Below are 17,691 nucleotides of genomic sequence, written 5' to 3'. Positions count from 1 at the left end.
AAAAAAAAAACAAGCTGGAAACAAGCCTGGGCCAGGGCCAAGCATTCGTGGGTCTCCATGTCTTTATCTGGGAGCTGGTTGGCATCCCCCAAAGCCTATATAAACACACACACACACACACACACACGTATATGAATGTGTGTGTACTCTTTTTCTTGTGCATCCAACTGTGTAGCCCTAGCTGGCTTGAAATTTGCTTTGTAGATGAGGCTGGCTTCAAACTTACAGAGATCCAACTGCCCCTGCCTTCCAAATGCTGCGATTAAAGGCGTGAACCATCATTCTCTGCTTTATTTTTTATATGTATATGTATGTGTGTTTATTCATGTGTGTGTGCATGTCTGGCCTTGAGAGGCCAGAAGAGGGCGTTGGAACCAGTCTCACAGTCAGCGCTCTTAACCACTGAACCTCTCCAGCTGGCTCTCTTTCTGTTCCTGACTGTGGATGTGGCTAGCTGCTTCAAGTCCTGGCCTTGATTTCTCCACAGTGATGGTTTATCACCTGGAATTGTAAATCCAGCAATGGAAATAAAACTAAGGCAGGACCTCAGGGTCTACTCCGTCTAGCCCTCTTGAAGTAGCATGTCTCGGGGATAGATACTAGGTCCTGCGTGTTTAGCAAGCACTTCCAGGGTTTCTGACGGCTGTGTATTGTGGGTCTCTTGAACCACTGTTTAAGGTCTATTCCTTCTCAGAGGAATGGACTGGGCCTAAAGGAAGGAATAGATTTGCTGCAAAGCCTAGGGTTTTTGGTGGCCACTAGGGAGCATGAAGCTAGAGACAAACTGATGCTTTATTACAAAAATAAATCCACGTTGGGCAGATGGCAGCAAGAATAAGGGCTGCAGACACAGCGGAGACCTCCCAAGGAAGCTGTGGTGTCCGTCTACAGGCTGAGATGCCCAGGTGCCAGGGAGGACCCTGGGCCTAGACCCCCAGCCAGGGGGGGCAGCAGGGCGATGAGGGGCGTCTCACACTCCCCCAGCAGCACATCCCTGCGCAACCCCGCACCCCTATCCAGCACCTTGGCTCTCAGACTGCGGGAGGCCAGATCTGGCGGGCCCAGCCCTTCGAAGAAGAAGTCTTCATTGAAGATGGGGTTGGAGCTGCCCTGGACCACACGGCTCCTCTGAGCTCGCGGCCTAACGCGTGGCTGCAGCCGCAACACCACGCAGCAGCCGCCGCCACCGCTCCCGGGCCGGGCCCGCGGCCGAGGCAGCCCCTCGGCGCTCACCAGGCGCAGCCGCAGCCGCCCGGGCCCTGCCTGGTACTCGGTGGACAGGCGCAGCTGCCCGCCGCGGGGCCCCAGGCGCAGGACGCTGTCCTTGGTCGGCCGCAGCTGGCAGCAGAGGAAGTCCAGGTGGAAGAGCGGCGGCGCGCGGCGCGGCGAGAACGGACTGGTGTCGGCCGAGCCCGCCTCGTCGGGGGACAGGGAGTGCGGCCTAGGCGCGCACGGGGAGCCGCAGGGAGACGAGTCGGGAGACGAGGCCGTGTCGCTGTCCGGGGCCCGGCAGAGGCGGAGGTCCGGGGCCGAGCCGTGCAGCCGCGACTGCGCCGGGGCCAGGCCTGTAGTCAGGCCGCGCGGCACGTGGAAGAGGGACTCGCGGCGGCGCGTGTGTGGGCTCTCGGGCAGGAAGGCCCAGCCCTCGCGGCCAGCCAGGTGCGGCAGCGAGCAGACGACCGGGAGGTTCCGGCCGCTCGGGTTGCGGTCCACCCTGGCCTCGCCGCCGCCGGGGTCCCGGAGCCGAGGCGGAATGAAGAACGGCGGGATGCGGTCAGGGGTGAGGACGTTGGGGTTGCAGCGCGAGGGCGAGCCTGCAGCCTGGCGCTTGGGGACCAGGCTGGAGTGCGCCTGCCTTGACCCGGTCTCTGCGGTCCTCACCCTATAGCCGGCTTTCTCCAAGAGCCACATGCAGTGGGTGGGGATAATGAAGCACCAAGGCGGAGAAGGCCCCAGTCTAGCCTCCCGGTTGGGAGCCCTGGACAGAGGACACGCTGAGAGAAGAGAAGGGGGGTGCGAAGGTCGGTGATGCTGCTGAGAGCCAACACTTGGAGGTCGGTCTGCCACCGTGGCTTTGTCCCCAAACTCATGGACCACAAGGCGGGTATTTAGAAGGTAAAAGAAAGGGTGAAGTCTAGACACTGGAGAAATCAGGAAGATTTTCAGATGGAAGGTCTGGAGATGGTTCAGTGGTTAGGAGCACTTGCTGCTCTTGCAGAGAGGATCTGGCTTTGGTTCCCAGCACCCACATGGTGATTCGCAGTCATCCATAGCTGCAGTATCAAGGGATCCAATATCCTCTTCTGACCTCTGCAGGCATCAAGCACACACGTAGTGCGCATACGTACATGCAGGCAAAACACTCATACACAAAAAAATAAATACATCTTCACAAATTTTTAAAATGAGTTTCAGATGGAGGCCTTGTATACTCTACCCACTTCGGAGTTATGGGGCATTAACACCCATATCGCCCAAAGATTTGTAGTCACAGTCACGGACCCAGATATCCATCCTGCTCATGTGTACTCTAGCTCCATAAGGTCACCGCGGCCCTCGATAGGCTGACTCCCTAGTCCTACACCCACGATCTGGTCATGGCTCCTCAAGGCTCCTTCCCTGCTTCTCTGGATTAACCTATCCTTGAGCTCGAGCCCCATCTGACTTTTGTCTCCTCCCCCAAACCACCCTTCACCTACTCAAGTTGCTTCTGAAAGAGACTCACTTCTGTACCTAGCAGCTGGGAGCACGTCTGGTTGCTGATCCGTAGACACGCAGGGCCAGGGCTAGTCCAGGGAGAGTCACATCTTTCGGTCAATCACGGAACCCCTCTCCCTTCCTGTTTACTCCCAGCTTCTCAGTTCTGCTGCATCCCGAGGCTGTAAGGCGGAGTTGGGCAGTTGAGTGGTCCCTCCCACTGTCCACTCTTTCTCCTTAGGAACCTCAGAGCACAAAGGCACCATTGATTCTCCGCCACCCCCAGTGCGTGCCCAGGAAGACTTCTTTGCGGCGGGCTCAGTGCACCCCTGCATCAAGTCACCAGAAGCTATGAAAGCACCAGTAGTTTGCCAGGGACTCTGAGTCCATGTCCGGCTCGGTCGTGTGCCCCGAGTGTGGACCTTACCTGTGGGCAGCGGCTGGATACCAGCTTCTGGCTTCCGGCCCTACTGTGCAGAGCCTTAGGGGATCCACTTTCTCTCTAGCTTGCTCCCGCCCAAGTTGTTCCGGGAGGAGCTGGCAGGGGCCTGTGCTGCCTACTTACTTACGTCTGTCTTCTTTTCCTGGATAAACATAGGTCTGTCTCTCTGGTCTTCAACCGGACTTTCTTAACTCCTTCCTCTAGTCAGAGCCAGCTTTCCAGCCGCAGACCTGGCCTGCTAGACCTGAGCCTGTGCTGTCAAGGTTGGGAGGATGGCAGGGAAGAGGGACACTGCCATCAGTGGCCAGTGGCTAGCTGTTGTCCCAGCCCTCTCAGGCAAAGCCATTAGCCATCTTCACACACAGCTTGTCCTCTGTAAAACCCCCTTTGCTGGGATCCTGTCGTGGCCCCTAACTATGGGCTCTGAAGCCAGCCAGTAACTCCTTAGCATTGTGGCTTCAGTGACCAGTTCTCCGATTTATATCCACACACCCTCAGCAGAAATCCTGCTAGACTCAGGATTTCTGGATGTAAAGACACGGAGGACAGCTGGTTCCAACAGTGAGGACCAGCAGACTTATGTCCTCCATCTTTGGCAGACTCTAGGAAGCACAGGTGGCCACTGGGAAGATGAGATTATCAGTTGTACAGGCATACCTCCCACCTCATTCCCTCAAAGACAGAAGCTCACTTCTTCCTTAGCTGGGCTAGTTCCCACTTTACTTTCCCTTACCGACAACTTTCTTCTTCTTCTTCTTCTTCTTCTTCTTCTTCTTCTTCTTCTTCTTCTTTTCTAAAAAAATTATTTATTTATTATGTATACAGTAGTCTCAGTATTCTATCTGCATGTATGTCTTCAGGCCAGAAGAGGCGCAAGACCTCATTACAGATGGCTGAGCGCCACCATGTGGTTGCTGGGAATTAAACTCAGGACCTTTAGAAGAGCAGGCAATGAGCCCCACAACTTTTCTTCTTAAATAGAGATGCCTCCTTTCCTATTTCACAGCACTTCATCTTTTATGACATTAGTTAGTGTAAGTCCCAAGTCCCAGCCTCTGGCCTCCATCTTTGTAGGCCCCGTCCCTGTGCCCGCATAGCCTTGACTCCTCCCTGAAGGAGTGTGAAGACAGCCTGCCAAAATCTTGACCACTCCTCAGTCTATTTAAACCGTTTTCTCAGAAAGTTCCTGCATGGTCTCTTTCCTCCCCTCCCCTCCCTGTGGTTACCCTTGGCGCCACCGGAGAGTGCAGGGATCCCATTAAACCTGGATATTTTTAATTTGGCTTGTTGTGATTTGGCTTGATTCGGATTTTTGCATTGGCAGAGAGTTCATGTTAGGAAAATTTCTAACAGTTAGTTTTTTTCCCCTACTTATATATTTATTCTTTCTTGTAGGTCAGAGTGAGTGACCTGGAATTTCCTGCATAGCCCAGGCTAATCTGCCTGATCCAGGACCCCAAAGCAGGACTAGAAGTGTAAACCATTATGTGGTTATTTTTTAATGTCTGCCCCTGTCAGGAGCCATCTCCCCCTAAAAATCATTACAGGAACTATTGTCCTAAGGAATTTGCAGAGAACCCCACTTCCCAATTGTATTGAGAATTGTTTTATTGGCAGAGCCTACCCCACACCCAATTATCTGTTAATAGAGAGCTATCTGTTAGTGGAACCCGCCCCACACTCCAACTATCTAGAGAACTAGGAGTGTCAACTTGCGACTTCCTGACCGAGGAATCGTGACCTGACCTATCGTAACCTCCTGGCCAAGGACCTTGCAACCGGCTGGAACCACCACTGCAAGATTCCTTCCTGCCCATGCCCCTGCCCCCCAAATTCCTCATCCTATATAAGCTGTAACCATGACTCTAATAAACGGAGGCTTTGACAAATCTGTTTGGCCTCCTTCCTGTCTCCCGCCCATATCTTCCAGATATAGCGCCTCTCCGGGACCCTGGAATTACTGACCTGCCAGGCGGGTTACAACCCTAGACTGAATGACCCGCCGAGGCGGCTACATGCCCCCATGTTAGGATGTAAAATATTTGATATGTATGGACATTTAGTCTGCATGTATGTTTGTGCATGATGTGTATGCCTGATGTCCTCAGAAGCCAGAAGAGGGCATCAAATCTCCTGCAGTTGGAGTTACAGACAACTGTGAGTCACCACTTGGGTGCTGGGTATCCAACCTGGACCCTCTAGAAGAACAGCAAGTGCCCTTAACTGATGAATCATTCCCTCCAGGTCTTCACTCAGGATTTTAAGGTGTAAATGGACGCTATAAAACAGAATTATACTTGAAACAGATTGTCCATCTGTTCACTGAAAATCTAAATTGTACCAGTTGCCGTTCTGAGTACACAGAGCAGGGAGCTAAGAGAAAGACAAAACAAGGCTGCAGCAAGCGCTGCCCCAAGACAAACTGAAATGCAGGGTCATGGAATAAACCAGGAAAGCAGTGATTATTTTGTCATCTGATGATACTTGAGGATCACATGTTTCTTTTGTTCTCCTGGTAACCTCTGACCTTGTTGCAATAGGAAATATTTCCACACTAGCCCAGAATGGAGTATAATAAAGGTTTCTTTATTAGGGGTAAACTCCCAGAACTGGTAGCAATCCACAGTCCTCTGTGTGCAGGAGGAACCAGAACTGAATCCAGCTACCGAGGGGCCTGTGCATGACTTTTGTCTGCATATATGGTATATGAGACCACACCCAAAGTGGGTCAGTATCTTAAAGGCTATTGACTGAAGAAATTCCCACAACACCTCCCCCTTTTGTCTAAATAAGAGAGTTCTAAGCCTAATACAAATGATATACAATAAGAACAAATATCAAGTATAAAAATTGGAATTACAACCAGCATGAACAACATCAAGCAAGAAACATATGCTAAATGTTTCAATAATTATCCTATCCTAAGGGGTCTAAGTCTGATATTAGAAATGGCTTGGCTAAGTCATGAGAGGAAAGTAACTATGACTATCTAGTCCCCAACCCCATCAAAGATCTGAGAAGGGAAATAATATTACTTTAGTAAACAGGAAGTGCAATCAAGCAACTTCCAAAATGTGTAAGAAATGGCAGAGACAACCTGGGCAGTCACCCAAAGCCTCATTTGCAATGTTGGGACAACCAACTTTGGCTAAGGCCTAGCATAACTAAACTACTGTTTATTAGGGAGGGTTGGGCTGTCACAGTCTGGGCAACAATCAGACAGGCTGAGGGTGCTGGCTTTGGGATGTCAACTTCATGACTTCTCTCATTTTGTAGGTTAGGAATGTCCCTGACTCTCAGAGTTGTGAGGATTATACATGGGCATTAGTTAGGCTGCCTCCTGCTACACACACACACACACACACACACACACACACACACACACACACACAAAACCCAACTTTATATAGAGTGATGAGGACGTTAAAAAGGATTTATTTTTATGTGAATAGATGTTTTGTCTTCATGTATGTTTATGTACAAAGTAGTTGCAATGCCAGAGGAGGCCAGAAGAGGGCATTGAACCATCTGGAACCAGAGTTATAGGTAGCTGTGAGCTGCCATATGGGTACTGGAAACCAAACCAGGGTCTTCTGCAAGAACAGCGAGTGCTCTAAACTGTTGAGCCATTTCTCCTGCCCTGAGTTTTGACTTGTAAAATAAGTATGAAATAGAGTAGGATATGTGGGAACTTGATCTTGGGGGCTTCATTTATCCATAGTTATTGAGTATCTGCTCTGTTCAAGACTCTGAGAAAAGAGCAACAAGAACACCAGTTTCCTTGGCCAGATGTAGTTTATACTTTCTTGGGGGAGGGCAGGCAAATGCATTGGTGACAAATGCATTGGTTAAGCAGTGAGGAGGCGTGTCTCCTGTGTTAAAGGGACCTGGTGTCTGTTGAGGATGGAATAAGGGGATAAGGGTTGTAGAGAGAGAAGGGACACCACTGCAATAATGTCACGTGAGATGACTGGTGCATGAACCACGGCTGTGGTAATCTGTTTCTGATGTATTCTGAAGAGGAGTTCCAGATGCACTCATTCCCATCCAGAGATTTTTGGCCTGAGCATCTGAAATAATGGAGTTACCATTTTATTAAGAGGAGAAATATCAGGTTCTTGGTTTTGTATCTATTAAGTTTGGACCCTTTAATGTTAGACATTTAAGTGGGGATATGGAGTTGACTTTTGGATATATGAATCTTGTGCCCAGAAACGAGGCACAGATTACCTCAGAGGCACCAGGAGAAATGAAGATGGAATCTAAAGTCATGAGACTTGGTGAAATGTCAACCATAAGGACCCAAGAACTGTGGGTGCCCCCACATTGGATCCTAGTGGGGGAGGAGTGTGCTGTGCTATAGTATGCTGAGGTGAGATGAAGCTGAGGATTATTAGCAAACAGAAGTGTTGATGGCTATGCCAAGAGTAGTCTTGGTAGAGTAGTGGGCAAATGCCTCAGCAGAGTGGACTCAAGCAAGAGGGATGAAGGACTGGAGAGATGACCTGTGGGTGACAGTATGTACTGTTCTTCTGAAGTTTGATTCCTAGCACCCATATTAGGCAACTCACAATGGCCTATAACTCATTTCCAGGGTCTGATGCCTCTAGCCTCTGTGGGAGAGCACCCACATTCAACAAAGAGTAGTAATCTTAGGCTCTGGTCTGTCTGGTCAGTTATTATTGAAGAGAGAAGGGTGAAATAAAGTTCAGGTTCCTAAGCCCTAGGAGAGCTGAGAACCTCCAATGGCTGACCAACCTCCTCCCTAAACCATAGAGATAGTAGTTATGCATCTTTAGTTTTCTAGAATCATTTTGGCTGTTCCCAACACCAGAAGGAACAAATGAATCTGATTGGTTGGACTAAAAAGCTTGCATTGTATACTGGTTGACAATGATGGAACATTCAAGGAAGTCCCTAATCTCTAAATCTGATGTGGGAATGCCCTCTGTATGCTGTGACTGTTTTATTGCCATTGGTTTATAAAGAAACTGCTTTTGGCCAATGGCTTAACAGAATAAAGCCAGGAGAAAAATCCAAACAGAGATGTAGAGAGAGAGTAGGTGGAGTCAGGGAGACAACATGTAACTGCTGAAGGAAACAGACGCTGGAACTTTACCCAGTAAGCCACAGCCTTGTGGCGATACACAGATTAATAGAAATGGGTTAATTTAAGATATAAGAGTTAGCCAGGAATATGCTTTAAGTTATTGGCCAAGCAGTGTTCTAATTAATGCAATTTCTGTGTGATTATTTGGGTCTGGGTGGTCAGGAAGTGAACAAGCAATCTCTGCATACATAAATTCTAACTGGTGAAAATTGTAACTGTAAAAAACTTGGCAAAAATGTGTGTGATTTTTGTGCTTATAAGCCCTGCTTCTGCCCCTGCTCAGGGCTGTTAGGAGGAAAAAGGCTCCCAAGTCCTAGTCCTGCAGCTCTGATCAATCATTCAGTGATCCGCTTATGTGGTGAATTATTAAAATCTTTGGAACCCATAAGTGTTGTCTCTTCCTCATGGAGCACATTGGACTAGGTGTAACAATTATCTTAAGTTTAATCTTCAGGATTCTTTTTTTTTAAACTTTTTTTTATTTTATGTGCATTGGTGTGAAGTGTCAGATCCCCTGGAACTGGATCTTCAGACAGTTGTGAGCTGCCATGTGGGTGCTGGGAATTGAACCCGGGTCCTCTGGAAGAGCAGCCAGTGCTCTTAACCACTGAGCCATCTTTCCAGCCCCAATCTTCAGGATTCTTATGCCAACAGCAAAATCTTTATTTCTTAGAGTAGAGTGTTGTAAAATATTATTTTAAGATGTGTTACTTTTGTTTATGTTGCATTTGTTTAACTCTGAAACTGTGTTACTGTGCCTGTCTGAAACACCCGATGATCTACTAAAGAACTGAATGACCAATAGCGAGACAGGAGAAGGAAATAGGTGGGACTGGCAGGCAGAGAGGAGAAGGGGAAGAAGAGAACGAGAGGGGTGTCAGGGGTCAGCTTCCCAGGCACCCAGCCAGCCATGAGTGAGAGTGAAAGTAGGATACACAGACGTGAATAACAGAAGAGGAAAAAAACCCAGAGGCAAATGGTAGTCAGGATAATTTAAGAAAAGCTGGAAAGATGACCCGTCCTGCAGGCCAGGTTATTCGTGGGCCTCGAGTTCAGGATCACCTGGGTAGGAAGGGAGGGAAAGAGAAAGAGAACCAAGCGCGAGCAAAGAATGACAGAGTCAATCTGAAATGCGTCAAGGTTCCGTTTATTGCAAGCAGTGATTTATTCTTATAGAGCAGTTTTGGCAGGGAGGGGTAAGGTTGGAGGGGAAGGAAAACTAGGATGCTCGAGGCCAAAGGGGAAGTAGTAATTTTTCATAAAATACCCTAACCACAAGACGCTTCCAGCTAAATTTGTGCTATCAGTAATGTCTCTGGACCACGGGACGTGTCAAAAGACAACAACTATATGTGTAATGTCTCATCAAAAGGTCTGTGGTCAATTCTGTCCCAAGACCTATTGCTGATTGTGCAATAGGCTGTTCTGCAGTAATCTATTTTTGCAGAGGGAATGGGGAAGAGTGATCAGTACTTTGGATCAGGGGGCTTCTTGGTCCCCAACAGAAAGAAACAAGCCAAGCTAAGGCCAGGCATTTATAAGAAAGAATAAGATTCTGTGTGTGATTTATTTGGGTGCTGGATGGTGGCCACCCAAAGAGTAAGAACAAAGAATAAAAAAACAACCAACAGCATAGAGTTCTACTTCCAATTACAGGGTACAAGCCTTCAGGACACACACACACACACACACACACACACACACACACACAGATGGACATATGATGTGGGATTTCCCTCTGTATGCTGTGATTACATTGGTTAATAAACTGTCTTGGGCCTGTGCAGGGAACAAAGCTAGGTGGGGAAAACTAAACGCAATGGTGGGAGGAAGAAGGCAGAGTCAGAGAGAAGCCATGTAGCCCACTGGAGACAGACTCTGGGAACTTTAGCTGGTAAGCCACAGCCACATGGCAATATGCAGATTACTAGAAATGGGTTAAATTAAGAAGCTTGAGCTAATGGGCCAAGCAGTGATTTAACTAATACAGTTTCTGTGTGATTATTTTGGGTCTAAGATAGCAGGGTGCCCGGGAACCAACAAACAGCCTCCCACTACACACACACACACACACACACACACACACACACACACACAATTAAAATAAACCAAATCTTTTTGAAAAAGGTAGAAGAAAGCAAAGGCAATTCTGTTGAAGAGAGTTGGCTAAAGGGAAATGGGGCATGGCCAGGAGGGGGAAAGGAGAATCAAGAGAGAATGTGTTGTTTTGAGACAGGCTGCCCTCGAATTATTTTGAAATCTCCTTGTAGAAGATGATCTTGAACTCTCGGTCCTCCCGCCTTCACCTCCCAAGTGCTGGGATTCCAGAGTGCACTCTCACACCCAGTTCATGCAGTGGTGGGGATGGAACCTACGGCCTTCTGCATGCAAGTTAAGTAATCCAAATTAAGCCATATACATATGTTTTAAGAATTTGTTTATTTATTTAAATATTTATTTATTTATTATGTATACAGAATTCTGCCTCCATGTATGCCTGCACACCAGAAGAGGGCACCAGATTCCATCATAGATGGTTGTGAGCCACCATGTGGTTGCTGGGAATTGAACTCAGGACCTCTGGAAGAACAGCCAGTGCTCTTAACCGCTGAACCATCTCTCCAGCCCAGGATTTATTTTTTATTGTGTGTCTTGGAGTGGGGCAAGAATACTCACGGAGGTCAAGAGAGGACATCTGATACCCTGGAGCTAAAGTTATAGGCTATTGAGAGCTGCTTGATGTGGGTGCTGGGACTCAAACTTGGGTCTTTTGGAAGAGCAGCAAGTGCTCTTAATTAAGAACCTTCTTTCTATTCTTCTGTTATCGATGTTAGTGTGTGTTTAGCTTTTCTTGATACACACACACATACATATGGAGGCGAAATATATATATAAAATATATAAAACACACACACATATATTTATTTATTTGGTTGGAACCTCCAGCTCACTCCTGTATGATCCAGAAAGCTCCATTCCTGTCTCTCTTTCCAAACCCCGCCCATTCGGAGAATCTTTTAAAGGGAGGGCACCAAAAAGCCCCGTTCTGCATTCTTGATGGCTAGGGTAGGCAGCTTCCTCCTCTGAAGTTGCCAACTGCCCAAGTCCCCACCTAAAACATTCAGCCTTTGGTCATACTTGGGCACAAACCCAGCCTGTGGTGGACACATCATCACAGCTTGTCTACACCCACATCCTATAAAGTTCTGCTTTTGTTTGTGGATACAGCTTCTCTGGGACTGGAGAACCTGTCTGGAAGTTACTTTACTCAAATAAACCTGTTGTTATACTTTTTCAATTTGACTTGCTGTGTTAGTGGAGAAACCTACTATGTGGGGGGAGGGAGAAAACCTATGCATACATACATACATACATACATATACACACACATGCACATGTGTCTATATGTTTCATAAGTTCTGTGACTCTCAAGAACCTTGACTAATACACTGAATCACTGTGAACCCTTAGCTAACAGACTTCTGAGTGCCATGATCCCTCAACCCAAAGTGAGTTAACACGAAAGGGGATATTGGTCATTCACTTCCCTGCCAACTGCCTGGAATCAGGGAGCCTGGCTGGAGGCTCTTGTGTGTACCCATCCACAGAAGGTATGGAAACACTCTCCTGCCAGGGGGGCTCTGAGTCCTCTCTTCAGAGACCCTGCCATGCTGTCGCTTCTGTCTATCCATGGTGTTGACCACCTTCCTAATAAATCCCTTCCCCTCAGTAATCCTTCTTGGTGCCCCTATTGAAGCACCTCCACCAGAAAACATTCAGTGAGCTGGCACAACAGGCAAAGGCACTTGGCACTCCTGCTGTTCTTGAAAATGTCTCTGTCCAGTTCCACTGCCATAGCAAAGTTCTGGAGACTTGCTGATTCAGAGAATAATTTGTTTTGGCTCAAGTTTTTGGAGACTGGAAAATCCCAGAGCTTGGAGCTGGCCTCTGTGAAGGGCTTGGGAATAGCCTTCCCAAGTGGGAGCTATAACAACCCACTTTCACAAGAATAAACTCATGAAAGAAAGGCATTGAGCCCTCTGAACAAATGGGTTAGCAAGATAGTTCAGTGGATAAAAGTGCCTGCTGCCAGGGCTGATGACCCGAGTTGGATCTCTGGTGTAAGGATTTGAGTTGTTGATGTAAAACACACACCTCTCATCTTAAAGGGAATAAAAGATTGTTTATTCTGGAGCCATGTTGAGTAACTATGTCTAGGAACACAGATTTAGTTTGCAGCCCTCTCCCACCAAATTCCATGTTCCAATGTGGAATCAAGCCGGGCGATGGTGGCGCACGCCTTTAATCCCAGCACTCGGGAGGCAGAGGCAGGCGGATCTCTGTGAGTTCGAGACCAGCCTGGTCTACAGAGCTAGTTCCAGGACAGGCTCCAAAGCCACATGGAATCAATATCAAAGAACTTTTATAGTTTAATGGGACAGAGATTCATAAATCAAGGCAAGTTCATAATATATTGGTGGGTGGTTGGGGACCCTTCCCCAACCTCCTCGGTTATGGATGACCCTGGGTAGTGCCACAGAAATCAGGACACAGGGGATGCAGAGTAGGAGATACAACTGCATCCTTTATTGCAAAACCAGTGCTCTTTTATAATACTCAAATCACAATCCAAGCTAGGTTCCCATAGTACTTGGAAATAGTTACATAAACTAATAACTTTGTTACAAATTATTTCAAGAGCTTTGTATTCTTGTTAATCTAAACAAGAAGCCTATTGTTATGGAGGATAACTTTTGCTGTTATATAATATGTAAAAACACTTCATCAGAAGACAAATCAGAGTCTTTAAACTACAGTGTACATCTGTGTTTTCAAGGACTGACTATTGACTACTGATAGAAGAGGTTTGCCTCCTAACTTGGCCTGACAAGCATGTCAGCGAGAATGCTACCTCAAGTCACCCTTGCACAGAGTTTCTACATGTTCAAAACTGGCCCTCCACCGGAGGGTACATCAGACAGGTACTTGGAGATGGTGGAAACTTTCCTATAGGCTCAAGCTGCAATCTGATGGTGTTCTTAACTTTTGGATTGATAGAAGTTAATTGCCTGCTAAGTTAATAGATCTTATTTATTTATTTACTTTTTAGATCTATTGTCACAAGATGTTAGTTCCACATGGGGAGGGAGGGCAACGAATGACTCTTCTAGAGGGCCAGAATTTAACCCAAGGTAAGTTGGAATGTTGCCTCTGGACCAGCCAGGTTCCATTCTCTCCATGGTACTGAAATTCTAGTCAGCCAATCAATCTGCAGACAGATTCCTTTCAGGAATTTTATTTTTTCCTTTCCTTTCCTTTCCTTTCCTCTCCTCTCCTCTCCTCTCCTCTCCTCTCCTCTCCTCTCCTCTCCTCTCCCCTCCCCTCCCCTCCCCTCCCCTCCCCTTCCCTCTCTCCTCTCCCCTCCTCTCCCCTCCCCTTCCCTCCCCTTCCTCTCTTTCTCCCTCCCTCCCCTCCCTCTCTCTTCCTCCCTCCCTCCCTCCCTTCTTCCCCCTCCCTTCCTCTCTTTCTTTTGTTTTTGTTTTTGTTTTTGTTTTTCTTCCGAGACAGGGTTTCTTTGTAGCTTTGGAGTCTGTCCTGGAACTTACTCTGTACACGAGACTGGCCTCAAACTCAGAGATCTGCCTGCCTATGCCTCCCGAGTGCTGGTATTAAAGGTGTGTACCACCACCTGGCTCCTGTTCAGGAATTTTCATTCACAGCCAGATGCAACTTTTAAGATTTTTTTTGTGCACAGAGTTTAAGAGTTGGGTATGGTATTGCATACTTTTAATCCCAGCACTCAGGAGGTAGAGGCAATTATATCTCTGTGAGTTCAAGGCCTGCCTGATCCAGAACAGCCAGAGCTACAGAGAGAGTCTTTGGAGAAGGAGGAGGAGGAGAATGAATGAAGAAAGAAAGAAAAAAAAACAAAAACAAAGACTTTTTTTTCTTTGAGATAGGCTTTCTCTGTGTAGCCCTAGCTGTCCTGGAAATCACTCTGTAAACTAGGCTGGCCTTGGACCTGCCTCCCAAGTGCTGGGATTAAAGGTGTGCAGCCACCACAAAGGAAAGAAATTGAGTATATGGGATGAAATAAAGAATGAGAACTCAGGTTGACCTAAACCCTGCAGTTTTTGAAATTGAGAATAGGGAGAGAGTGGGGTATGGCCAGACCCAGAAACTGCTTTTCTGGAAAAATTGCTATTTTTTTTTCTGAGAATTGTGCCCCCACCTAGTTCCCCCAAACCAACCAACCAACCAACCAACCAACCAACGAACCAACCAATCAACCAACCAAAGAAAAAACTCTACAGAATGAGAGAGAGAAGTCAGATTGCCCATTTCTGCAATGTTCTGGGTCCAGGGCATTTGGATACTTTCTGAAATTCCATGGGTGGCAGCTTTCTTGGTGCTTTAGGCCTGTAGTATAGTCCTAGTTTTGGGAATTTTCTTTACTTAGGACCTACATGATGGAAAGAAAGAGAAAAGACTTCTGCAGATTGTACACACACACACACACACTCCATAATAACGTAATGTAATAAGAAGACTCTTCTAATGGCCTATCACCTCTTAAAGGCCACACTTCCCAGCAGCCATCTAATGGCAACCAAATTTCATCATGAATTTTTAGAGGAGACAGGGCATATTACAAGCCATAGAGATTTCCCAGGTGTCCTGATTTTCTTGCTCTTGCTAGTACCAGTGTAGAACACTCAGAACCAGAGTGAGCCAGTGCAGAGTGCTTTCCTGGGTCCAAGCCAGATGAGAGATGCCGAGTGGGGTAGGTCTTTGTTTCTAGGTCATCAGGGAACTGCTGCAAGGCCCTCTATAAACAACAACAACAACAACAACAACAACAACAACAACAAACAAACCCTGATTTTGAGTATCGCTCCATGTCTTGATGGCTTGTGTGGTGTCCTCAGGCAGCATGAATTGGCTGCTGATAAACTGTGTCTTACAGTCTGACTTATTATCACCCAGGACCTTTAATTATTGGACTAATTCAGCAGTCTCAGTTCCAAGAAGGCTCTTTCTTTCTTTTTTTAAAAAAATATTTATTTTTATTTTATGTGCATTAGGGTTTTGCCATAGGTGTTGGGCCCCTTAAACTAGAGTTACAGACAGTTGTGAGCTGCCATGTGGGTCCTGGGAATTGAACCTGGGTACTCTGGAAGAGCAGCCAGTGCTCTTAACCACTGAGCCATCTCTCCAGCAAGGTTCTTTCTTAAGAAGCTTATATGAGGTGCTGATGTCTCCTGCTTTCTTGGATGGCTAGATCTTGTGTGTAATGGTGTGGTGGTTTGAAATAAAATGTCCCCCAAAGGGAGAGGCATTATTAGGAAGTGTGGCTTTTTTGGATCAGTGTGGTCTTGTTGCAGGAAGTGTGTCCCTATGGAGTCAGGCTTTGAGGTCTCATATATGCTAAATCCATGCCCAATGAGACAGTTCACTTCCTGTTGCCTACACAAGATGTAGAACTCTCAGCTACTTCTCCAGCACAACGCCTGTATGCATGCTGCCATGTCCCACCATGATTATAGTGGACTGAATTCTGAACTCTAAGCCACCCAATTAAATGTTTTTCTTTATAAGAGTTGCCATGGTCATGGCGTCTCTTCACAGCAATAGATACTCTAAGACAAATGGCTACTAACTTTTTGGTTTTTTTTTTTTTTGTTTCTGATTCAGGCATCTGGAAACACACATATCCTTTGCTTCAAGGAGAATAAACTGTCACTTTTGTCTGGATGGTTGTCTTAGTCACTGTTCTATTGCTGTGAAGAGACACCATGACCAAGGCAACTCTTATAAAAGAAAGTACTTAATTACAGGCTTGCTTATAGCTTTAGAGATTTAGTTCATTATCATCATTGTGTATGAACACCACTGGATCAGTAGCTGAGAGCTACATCCTGATCCATAGACCTTGCTTGGGTTCTTGAAAACTCAAACCCCACTCCCAATGACACACTTCCTCTAAGAAGACCATGCCCACCCCAACAAGGCCACACCTCCTAATTCTTCTCAAATAGTACCACTCCCTAATGACTAAGTGCTCAAATATATGAGCCTATAAGGGTCATTTTTATTTAAACCACCACAACATTCTTCCTCGGTAGTAGCTGTGTTCTGGATGTACAGGAGGGAATAGGTTTGCAAATGAAGAGGCATCATTTCCCATTGTTCCACTAGATGGCTGTAAATTTTCCCTCTGACAGGCCTCCACTCAAAGCACTAGACACTACAGAAGTGTCCTGGTTCTACTGACCCCTGTGTACTAAGCTGGTCTTGCCAGATCATGCCTGGCCATGGAGCTGTACCTGAGAGGCTCCCAACTCTGTGGATTTCCACAGTACGAAAAGTACCCAGGATGTAACCAACCTATTTAATATGCAACTCATAACTGTCTCTCTCTACCCTTTATTTCTTTTTAACTGTTAAGCATCCCTCTGAAGGAGGGATGAAATATATTCCCCCTCTTCTGGGAGTGTTTGGATAAATAATAGACTCACCTTGATAATGAAATGAAAAACCTGTTTTTCAATATATTTAGATTCTGGGTCTAACAGACTATCAAAGGCAACTGTGAAAGCACAAAGGAGAACAGGTTTTCATAAAAGTGTGTGCGAGGGGACTATGTTGGCCATCACAAAATATCTCTGTCTCCATGTTTTGGGAGGCATTGGGTCAAGGCCCTTCAAATCTGTGTCTACCTATCATTTGACAGTTACTGGAGAACAGTTACTGGAGACTGGCTGCCTAGAAGCGGGTTGTCTAGTCACTGAAAAGATCCATCCCCCTCACCACGGCTGCTCAGACTGTAAACAACTCCATGGTGCACCTGGAAAGGGTTTCATTCTCTCTGGCCTCCTGAGTTGCCAGTCCAAGTCACAGATCTGGAACCCCAGTTCAGGTCTGAAACCAAATCCTTCACTTGCTAGTGTAAGGTCTTGAGCATAGACCTTCCCACTGACTCCTCTCAGCAGAGGCGGGGCTACTGTCAGCATACTCATCAAACCCTTTGTTTTTTTAAATTAAAATACAATTACACCATCCTCTCTCCTCCCTCTATTTCTTTATCTTTTAAATTTTTAGTATTGTTTATTATCACCATTTTTAAATGTGTGTGGGTGTTTTGCATGCGTGCATGTCTATGAACCACTTTCATGCCTGATGCCCATGAAGACCAGAAGAGGGCATCAGATTCCTGGAACTGAAGTCATGTGTAGTTTTGATCTATCATGTGGCTGCTGAGAATTGAACTTGGGTTTTCTGGAAGAGCAGCCAGTGCTCTTAACCATCAAGGCATCGTTCCAATTCTTTTCATCTTTTTAAACAAGACAAAATTGGAGTTTTTTTTTTTCCAAAAGGTTTTAAGATTTAAGTGGCTAGATGGATAGCCAGGAATAGAAAAAAGTGCTAAGAAGGGCAGTGC

General features: G+C 46.5%; 1 protein-coding gene across 1 annotated transcript; it reads right to left on the bottom strand.

The window, feature by feature from the left end:
- Positions 1–882: 882 nt before the first annotated feature.
- Positions 883–3,198, bottom strand: LOC121438035 (C2 calcium-dependent domain-containing protein 4D). Its single transcript, XM_041638222.1, has 3 exons — positions 3,125–3,198; positions 2,726–2,879; positions 883–2,310 (listed from the first exon to the last, which is right to left on the bottom strand). Exon 3 carries the CDS (start codon positions 1,909–1,911, stop codon positions 886–888), a length of 1,026 nt encoding a protein of 341 aa, XP_041494156.1. The 5' UTR covers positions 1,912–2,310; positions 2,726–2,879; positions 3,125–3,198; the 3' UTR covers positions 883–885.
- Positions 3,199–17,691: the final 14,493 nt, after the last annotated feature.

The sequence above is a fragment of the Microtus oregoni genome, unplaced genomic scaffold, assembly GCF_018167655.1.
Source record: "Microtus oregoni isolate MIOR12 unplaced genomic scaffold, Mior012 000054F_ref0000373, whole genome shotgun sequence".
NCBI classification, from domain to species: Eukaryota; Metazoa; Chordata; class Mammalia; order Rodentia; family Cricetidae; genus Microtus; species Microtus oregoni.
Note: the sequence above shows the minus strand (reverse complement) of the source record. Positions and strands in the feature narration are given on the sequence as shown.

Coding starts and splice junctions, on each gene's coding strand:
- LOC121438035 (XM_041638222.1), bottom strand. CDS start 1,911: ATGTGGCTCTTGGAGAAAGCCGGCTATAGGGTGAGGACCGCAGAGACC.